The sequence below is a fragment of the Juglans microcarpa x Juglans regia genome, chromosome 3S, assembly GCF_004785595.1.
Source record: "Juglans microcarpa x Juglans regia isolate MS1-56 chromosome 3S, Jm3101_v1.0, whole genome shotgun sequence".
NCBI lineage: Eukaryota > Viridiplantae > Streptophyta > Magnoliopsida > Fagales > Juglandaceae > Juglans > Juglans microcarpa x Juglans regia.
Genome location: NC_054599.1, coordinates 14,326,707 through 14,336,605, shown reverse-complemented (window position 1 = coordinate 14,336,605; position 9,899 = coordinate 14,326,707). Strand labels below are relative to the sequence as shown.

General features: G+C 35.1%; 1 protein-coding gene across 1 annotated transcript; it reads right to left on the bottom strand.

Moving 5' to 3' along the window:
- Positions 1–315: 315 nt before the first annotated feature.
- LOC121256913 (mitotic spindle checkpoint protein MAD2-like) lies at positions 316–2,246 on the bottom strand. The gene is made up of 7 exons (XM_041157706.1): positions 1,893–2,246; positions 1,783–1,798; positions 1,558–1,688; positions 1,089–1,209; positions 902–1,005; positions 696–817; positions 316–603 (listed from the first exon to the last, which is right to left on the bottom strand). Exons 1-7 carry the CDS (start codon positions 1,963–1,965, stop codon positions 547–549), a joined length of 624 nt encoding a protein of 207 aa, XP_041013640.1. The 5' UTR covers positions 1,966–2,246; the 3' UTR covers positions 316–546.
- Between the last annotated feature and the right edge of the window lie 7,653 nt (positions 2,247–9,899).

Here is a 9,899-nt window from a genome sequence, read left to right as displayed (position 1 = left end):
ATGAGGTATTTTTCATAAAGTGTGAGTGTTTTTTATAGGATGTGGTAGTAGTAAATAGTGGTTAATAAGAAGAATTTTTCCATTCTTGAACCATCTGGACTCGGCCCCTAGGTCAAGTTGTGTAAACATTTGTCCCTACCATTCCATCTATACTTTAATCTCAAGAAGCGCATGATTATACAGCAATCCGATTTTCTTGAACTGAAGAACCCTTCTAGTTTCATGTCAAACACGGTGCACTCAAGTTCCTTTGAATCAACAAACTCATGTTTCTACTTTCTAACACGATAGAGATAGTGCAATCCAATTTTCCTAAACCATTTATTCACATTCCTGTTTTTAGTAAGACTCATCAACGGCATGACAGAAATGTGTCAGCCAAGAGGAAGCAAGACATGCATTCTACACTTCATTTCTCCAAAAAATAAAGGAAGCAAGTCAACCACACAAAATAAAAATGGACATTTCGTACAAAATGTGAATAAAAGATTCACAATCACCGCTCAAAACAAAACAAAGGGAACCAATCACGGAAGGATTCTTTCTCTACTGCTCGTCCCATTCATCGTTCTTGTACGAAACAAGAGTGTCAACCTTGTGAATCTGGCACAACCCAGCAAACCACTTATAAATAAACTCTCTTACCAACCAGAAACTCTAATCTCAATCAAATCAAAATTGACATTTTCACTCACCTTTGTATCAAAGGAATGCAGTTTTACCATTTGTGGATTAGCTATAAGTTTGGGGTCGCTCTCAATCCAAGTGAATGGAATTGCAACATCTTTATCAGTGTATGCCAACACATCAAACACACCTATTAAGAAAGCGATTTGTCTCAGAATAATCACAAAAAATAATGGGAAACTAATTATGAGAGCAAATCGAATGTTTTCTTTACAAGGTTCGTCAAGGCATGGCAAGTAGGTAATGCTTGAAGCAATCTGGCGCATTATAGCCTGTATCTCCCTCATGATTTCCTTGTCACTCTTCTCTCTTGAGACCCTGCAACCACATGAATTAGCGACTTCTTAAATGCATTCCAAGCACAAGGAGAAACAAGTTGACGTCAAGGTTTGATAAATTACCCCTTCTCGACAACCTCGCCGTCTGTTTCAATGCTAAAGTTCCACCTTTCTAGGACCTCATTGGTAGCCTTACTCATTATAACAAGAACAATTCTCTGTAACTTTCCAGATTCCAGCCATTCTTTTTACATGAAACCCAAACATTTCAGTCATCAAATTTGAACAGACGCATTAAGCATAAATCCTCAGTATAGATGCTCACAAATTGGAAGAGAACCAAACCCGATAACAACACAATAAGAATCATAGTGTATTAATAGCCCTAACATTTCAAGGTTGCTTTTTTTTTTTTTTTTTTTCAAATACTAAATGTTGCATGATACTTCATTAGCCCAGATGATGTAAAATACATAAAACCAGCAAACAATCTGAGCCTTAGGATTTTTAATTGTTTTTTTTTCCCTTTTTCCTACATTTCATTTGTATCCAAACTCGATACTAAAAGCTTAATATAAAAGGAAGAATTTACCAGAAAGCTGAGCGGTTAAGTTGGCAATGAAGGATTTGACACCCTCATCCTGAGTAAGCAACATTGGAAGCCCATATTTTTTCATCTTCACAAAACTTTCTTCCGGGTATACTCCGCGATTGTACAGAATACTAACAATTTTCAGGACCCGACATAAACATTTTAAAATAAAACAAATAAAAACAATAAAAAGATGAGTGAAAATTTAAGATCCGATGTTGCTACCTGTTTGCAGCGTACCCTGAAAGAGGAATTCCAAAGAAATACAAAGATCAGGTAAGATTTCTATAAAAAGACCCAAGAACTAAAAACTCTAAAAATATGATGACATGTACCAAAGAACTCGCTAACAATTGCCGCTGAACCTCGAAGGGTGATTATATCTTTAGCGAATGTTCTTGAAGCCATAACCACCTTTTTCTGTCTATAAATCTTCGGCTTAGATAACAAAATAAAAATTTTTGGGTTTTCCCTTTTCCAAATTGATGGAGAGAAGGAAAATGGTATATCTTCAAATTCTAGGAAGATGCTGACAGAGGATTTTTGTTCAGCCGCAAAAGAAGGCTAGCGAAACCGGTTGGAGGTTTTTTTTTTTTTTTTTTCTCAGTCTAAACGCGACGAGATCAAGAAAGAGGCTGCAGAAATAGATTTGTCACCGAGGAAATGGAAGCCACACTTGAGGCAACGGCTAGTTTTTTTGTTTACGGGTTTCCATCTCGAGGCCAACGGTAACATTTTAAAATGCGCCCTGCAGATAAAAAGTAGGACGGGCTTTAACGTGTGCACACGTGGGTACAGTAGGAAAAGCGAGTACGTGTGATTGATAGAGTCCCATTGTGAAAGTATTGTGCATTTCTTTTAAAAAATAATAGAATTTATTATTAAAAAATTAATTTTTTATTTAAATCTTATATATATATATATATATTTAAAAAAGAGATCGCATTTGAGGATTCTATAATTGTAAATATAATTTTTCTTAATGGAATATAAGTAGAATATGTAAAATTATGACGTGAATTCTTTTTAATTAAAATATACTGAAATTTTTAAAAAATATTTATTTTAAAAATAAAATAATAAATAAAGAGTAATGCCAGATATAGTTGCAGAGTTCGCAAGCGCCGTATAATTCTTTTGAAAAAAAAGATAGTCTACTATTAAAAATTTAGTTTTTTTTTTTTCATATAGATCCCATATTTTACATTTTATAATTTTAAGTTGCATATGCACTCGAAAAGGGAATGAAGTTAAGGTTATGTATGCTTGTAGGTTTCTATGTGATACGCACATGAATGAACTGTATGAAATGAAATAGCATGGAGTCCAAATAAGTATTATATTTTCTAATGATAGACTTTTCGCTATAATTCAATTTTGCTACAAGTACCCGCCTTTGGGTACCCGTTGCGGAATCGCTAGCTTTATATTATTATTAAAAAAAAAGACGGAAACTGAGGACCCGATTTTAGACCTAGGCGCCAAACTGATTTCAAAAACCATTTTGCGCTCTCAGAAAAGAAAAGTAGGTTCATCTTCGTCGTTCTTCATCGTCTTCGTGCTGTCTTTCATGGCCATCTGAGTGCAAAGGGCGTCAAGTGAGTGTCGTCGTGGGATGCTCTGTTTTATGCATTTTTTTTTTTGTATTTTTCTTGATCTTTGGCAATTTATTTTTGTATATTTTTGGCCACCCAGTGTGAGAAAGGTAGCATCTGCATTCGTTGGAAACTCTGATCTCTGTGGGAAGCCACTGCCTCCGTGTAACCAATTCTTTCCATCAGCGTCAAGGAACCCAAGCACGAACCCATTTAAGAAAAAGTCCAAGAAAAGCTCTCCACAGTCTTTATAGTCTTAATAGTAGTTGGTTCAGCCACAATAGCCTTTCATCTACTGGTATTTCTCTTGCTCTGTCTCATGAAACGACACCCAGTGATGCACAGTGGTTGCTCTTGCTCTGTCTCAAGAAACGCTACAGTCTTAATAGCAGTTACTCTTCTTCTTTCTTCTTTTTCATATCTCCTAGAATGCTCTGATACCAACACAGAAATCAGAATAAATCAATAGTTTCCTGCAAACTGGCAAAGAACACCTGCTTTTTTGCATTTATTTCTTCTTCTTCTTTGTTATAATTTTTTTTGTCACATTCTCGTTGGTGGAATTCCTATTCATTGTTTTTTGTAGTAGATGTGTTTGTTTTTATGCCACGCCTATGGGCACGCAGCCATTATTTTCTTCCTTTATTCTAGAACATGACTACTGGTCCCTAACTTGTATTGTATTGGTGAACACACCACGTCTTCACATTCTTACCCTTTTGCAATGTGATCTTCAACCTACAAATTTCGCACTTAACATTTCAATTAAAACAGTTGTGCCGTGCTCACTCAGGTACGTATAGTTCTTAATGTTTTTGAACTATTACTCCCTTTAGTTCCTTTTGCAATTTGACTTCCAAGCTATCAATTTTGGCACTTAACACCCAAACTTAAAACTGCAATTGTAATGTGTACCTCAAGGATCTGAAATGTTCAAATTGCCATTATATAAAAAAAGTCCAAAGGACCCTTGCTTTATTAGCTTTTTGGGCAAGGGAACTACATATATTAGTTTAGATGAAGGGTAGTTCAGAAATTTCAAGACTTAGAGGGTGTAGGTTACAAATGAAGTTTTGAATTGGGGTGCCAGGTGTTGAAACCAGTATTTTGGAGGTTACAGTGTAAAATAGGTGGTAGTTTGGCAGGTGGAAGGGGGATTAAGTATTTCCCTTGGGTAATTAAATGCTCAAGCTGAGAGAACTTCCAGGCATGCGTAACCTATGATAGGAAAAATACTTACACCAGCTTGAATATGTCATTCATTATAGTGTAGTTCGGGGATAGACTAGGGCAAATCTAAAACTCCATCACACTTCTACTTCGGGGAAGATAACCCTAACGAGTCATAGTTGAGGATATGAACTTTGTCTAATCTCATCATCTCTTCTGTCATTTGAGCATCATTATTTAATAAATAGATCTAGAACTATAAGAAGCATGAAATAGTTCAATATACTAAAGCAAAATAATTATCATGGATAATCATAATATATTTGTTGTGTACAAAGATAATTTGAGAACTTGTAGATGGGAAGAACACTTTAAAAGAAAAGAAATATCCAAGAGTGGCAATTTTTTCTTTTTATAAGAATGATGTCGTTTTTTATTTTTTATTTTTGTGGGAGAAATATAGGATATTGAGTATAATAGGAGTGGATAAAAATAGCAATGATTGCGAAGTGGTAGATAGAGAGAGAAAGAGATTAGGAACAGAGTGAATAATCAATCATGGCCATGGTGGAGGAGTTTCGGGCTTTGGATTGGTTTTTCTGACTTTTTTCATCATCTGAGGGCTGTTGGATTTGGTGGGTATGTCAGATCTTTGAACTATAATGGCCACCAAGTCTCCATTGTTGTTGGTTTTGGCATTTAATTTGTTATGGTCAATGCGGTGTTTTCTTTTTCTTTGGGGGGGGGGGGGGCATGCGTTTTTCAGAACTGTTGCAAAAGTGTGGTTTCAGTGTTTTAAATTGACTAAGAGCTTGAATTTTGAGTGGTTCTTAATATCATGTTGTGCTTTAATTTGGTCCAACCTTTTTTTGACTGCTTAATTTTTTGAAAATTTCATAGTGGATATGGGCTTGAGTCATAATGGGTTTAAAACATTTAATTCAGCGCTTTATGGATTTATATATTCTAACGAGAAGAAAAAACTTTGAAGTTTTGTGGCTGAGTATTGTTTTATGAAGTAATTGATTGTGGAATTATGCAGTTCATCTCCTCTAGGCATGGGAAAATGGGAAGAACACTCATCTCCCCAAACACCATCTAACTCAAATCCCCCAACCGCGGTATGTTATATTTTTTACAAATTTGCTTTATTTATGTGTTAAGTTGATATTTATTTTCAAAATACATAAATAACTTGTAATAACATGTTAGGATATACTATCAAGTAACCGGTAGTTTGTAAATTACACCAGTGCTGATTATTATGTACCACTTCCTGCGTGGCCAATGCCTTTTCTGCCATATCCAGATGGCGGCCAATATCCAAGAAACATTCAAGTGGTGACGCAATTGTGTTCTTGTTTTTTTGTTTGTATAAGTTGGCCTTTTTTTTTTTAGTTTAATTTCATTGATTTTTTTTTTTTTTTTTTTTTTTGTAGAATGCTGGTTACCCGACTCCTCTCATGACTACAAGCTCTGCTACGAGTGGAAGAGTTGATATAAAGGAACCACCTGAATGTAGAGAAACTGATATTCCATGTACCTCTGAAAGAGTTGAAGAAAGCAAAGAAGATAGACCAAATTTACAAGAAACCGAGGATGGCATTGCCGGGACACCGCAGTTAGAGGAGGATGAAATTGGTGGTGATACGATTGAAGAGCCAAAGTCGGGAATGAAGTTTAATTCTTTTGAAAAATTAATAGTTTATTATAAGCAGTATGGTAAGAAAAGCGGGTTTTGGGTAATGATAAGAAGGACTGATAAGGGGATGATGGACCTGTCTAATATGTCACCATTGGTTGTGCTTGTGGTGGGTAGGCCTGAAATAGGACATTGAATGTTGCCAGACCACGTCCAACAGGAAAGACAGAATGTAAGGCAAAGATTAATGCCTTAAAAGTTGATGGAAAGTTTCGGTTGACAACTATTCATAATATCCATAACCATGGCCTTAGTCTAAATAAATCTCGCTTCTTTCGATGTAATAGAGAAGTGAGTGACTTTGTAAAAAGAGTCATAGATATAAATGATATGGCTGGCATCCGAATGAATAAGAACTTTGGATCGCTCGTCGTTGGCGCTGGTGGATTCGAGAACCTCTCATTTTTAGAAAAGGATTGTCGTTATTATATTGACAAGGCAAGACATCTAAGGCTTGGAAAATGTGGTGCTGGAGCGCTTTAAAAGTATTTTTGTAGGATGCAGTACAAAAATCCCAGTTTCTTTGCACTGATGGATTTGGATGATGACAGGAGGTTAAGGAATGTCTTCTGGGCAGACTCCCGTAGTAGGGCAGCCTACCAATACTTCAGTGATATGGTGACATTCGACATTACATACCTGACGAATAGATATATGATGCCCTTTGCACCATTTGTTGGTGTAAACCACCATGGGCCTGTCAATTTTGTTGGGAGCATGATTGATTTCTAGTGAGGATACAGAGACCTTTGTGTGGTTATTCCAGACGTGGTTGCTGTGTATGGATGATATCGCTCCGAAAGCTATTATCACCGATTAGGACAGAGCGATGAAAAATGCAATTGCTATTGTCTTTCTTGAAAGCCGACATCGACTTTGTCTGTGGCATATACTGAAAAAAGTCTCCGAGAAGCTGTCCTCCTATGCTTCCTACAAAAGTGAGATGAAGAATGCATTGATGAAATGTGTGTATGACACGCAAACTGTTGAAGAGTTTGAGAAATCTTAGAATCAGTTAATCACCACTTACAACTTGCATGAGAATGTCTGGCTAAAAAGTTTATACACTGAGCGTGAGTATTGGGTGTCGACATTCTTGAAGGACTGTTTTTAGGCTGGGATGAGTACAACACAGCACAGCGAGAGCATGAATGTTTTTTTTTTATGGTTATGTTCATGCTAAAACAAACTCGAAAGAGTTTGTCGATCAGTTTGATAGTGCATTAAAAAAAGATTGAGAGTGAAAATAACGCGGACTTCCACTCATTTAGCGTTACCATTCATTGCATATCTAGATCTCCTATCGAAAAGAGAATTCAAGAGTTGTACACAAATGCTAAATTTAGGGAAGTTCAGATGCAACTTACAGGCATTATTGATTTGGATCTAGAGTTACTTAAGAGGGATGGTGCAGTAAAGACCTATCTAGTAGATGATGAAGTTCGTGTGGAAGAGTTCACTAAGTTGGTTATGTTTTCTGTGGACTTTAGTGAGGAAGATGCATATGTTAAGTGTTCATGTGGTTTATTTCAGATAAGAAATATATTGTGTAGGCACATTTTTGCTGTATTTAAATGTAACGGGATAAAATCCCTACCAGAGAAGTATATTTTAGACTGATGGAGGAAGGACATCAAAATGAGATATACGTTAATCGATAGTAGCTATGACGTAGGAGATCGGCGGTCAAATGCTTGCAAATATTCTAGTCTATTAAAAATCTATTATCAAATGATTACTCATGCAGTGGGTTCAAAAAAACATACTGAGGATGCTACACATAAGTTACATGCGATGATTGAATTATATAGTGAGAATCAAGAACCCCCATCAATGACCCTCACTGGTTCCAATGTTGGTTGTACTCAAAATGACACAACCAATGTGGGTAGTTCAAAACAAGTACTCAGTCCATTAGTTGTCAGAGGGAAAGACAGACCCCCATATCTGAGGAGAGCATCCAGGATGGAGAAAGACATGCTGAAAGTTAAAGGAAAGACAAAGAAAGCGCTAGTAAACCGGAAATGTAAACAGGTGCACATTATTTCAGCTTTAAATATACATTTTTAGGTGTGTTATTTTATTAATGCAAAAACTTACTTGTTTCCAATGCTACTTGTTTATTAGAGAGATGGAGGAGATACATCAGTGCTGGACATGTGCAGGAATTTATTTGGCCCATCAGAGATAGATATTTCTAATGTTGGTTACGTGCAATTATATTATTTTTGTTATATTTATATTTGAATTGTTATATTTATGTATTGTTTTTTTTTTATTTTTTATTTTTTTATATATCACCAACTTGTTCAAGACAAATCAGCTAATGTCATTGGTGGAACCTAGTTCGGAGAAATAGTGGTTGAGAGTCAAGAAAGTGTAATATTTCTACACTTTTCGGATGTTAATAGTAATATTGACATTACTCTAATTTTTGCATATTAATCTTTACAGATGTAATTCGGGTTGGATGGATCACAACCGGCGCAAATTGGATTGAATGAATCACAATTAGTTCAATCGTGGTTGGAAGGCCCAGGGAACTAATTTACGTAATATTTGCATATATAGTTTCGACTAGTTGGGTATTTAAACATTTTTGTGTAATTTAAATTGGATATGGGGCTGGTATGGTTTGGTTTTAATGGCTGATTTTGTGGTCTGGTATGGGGCTGATATGGTCTGGTTTCAATGACTGATTTTGTGGTCTGGTATGGAGCTGGTATGGTCTGTCGGTGTGACAAAGGTGACCGCTTGTTTCTAATTATTGAAGTTTCTAATATTTCCTTTTTACAGTTGGGGTTTTGGAAAATTTGTTTCTATCTAACAAATTATGTCGTTAGCATTGATCATTTTTTGGGAAAGGTATCATTCTTTCTTAATGTTGTCATTCGAAGTTTTTTTTTTTCCTTGTTTTGAAGTATCGAATATGTGCTTACATGCAATTTTGAACATGCAGGACGTACATTAAATTTGTAAGTAATGTTTCATATATTTTTTTTAAGTATGTAATGTTTCATATTTAACAAACTTTTATTGCAATTATATTAATTCTATTGATTTTGTTCTTACTTCACATGCAGGAAATTAAGGGGTTTATTCCCAATGTAATATATGGGTTTTCAAGAGGTGAAAGAGTGAACGTGAAGGATTTTCAAGAGCTGATACAATCTGATGGATTTGTCATTTTTTTGTTTTTTGGCAGAAATATTAGTCATTTTTTGTAAGTTTATCATGTTGTACTCAATGGTGGCATGGCATGTAAGATCTTATTAAATTTGTTTTTTTGTAAATTGTAAATGTCACTTTTTTGGATAGATTGACAGAAGATACAAGATTGTTGGCAATGGTTTTTGTGTAGTTGAAACAAATGACTACATTATTCTTGATGTTATGATAGTTTTCCTTCCAGGAATGAGTATGAAGATAGATTTCTTGGATTGAATTTTTTGGCAATTTCCTAGATGAAAGTAGCATTTTTTTCCCCTTTTTCATAGAATGCTTAGTTTATTTATTAGTGACATTGATTATATTAGTACTTACTAATATACCATAGTCAAGGAAGATTTTGATGTGCAAACAGACCGGTAATTAAAGACCAATTTTAATGGATGGTTGTGACATATTATTGTGAGTTGACATTTTATTGTGACAAGAGTTTTTTTCATTCATAATAGAAGTTGAGTTAATTACTCAGATTAAAATAGGTGATTTTTTTTCTTTTTTGTAGAATGCTTATTAATGACTTATATAGATAAGATACTTCCTAAATTAATGCCTTACACAGGTACAATGGGGTTCAAATAAGATACTTACTGAATTAATAATGCCTTACACAGATACAAGCAGTTACTTCCACAAGTCATTAACATAAC

What these genes read in the sequence shown, in the direction of transcription:
- LOC121256913 (XM_041157706.1), bottom strand. Translation starts at nt 1,965, where the DNA reads ATGGCTTCAAGAACATTCGCTAAAGATATAATCACCCTTCGAGGTTCA. An exon ending in GGCGAGGTTGTCGAGAAGGG is followed by an intron (nt 1,006 to 1,088) that starts GTAATTTATCAA and finishes ATGTGGTTGCAG; the next exon opens with GGTCTCAAGAGAGAAGAGTG. An exon ending in TGCATTCCTTTGATACAAAG is followed by an intron (nt 604 to 695) that starts GTGAGTGAAAAT and finishes GGGTTGTGCCAG; the next exon opens with ATTCACAAGGTTGACACTCT.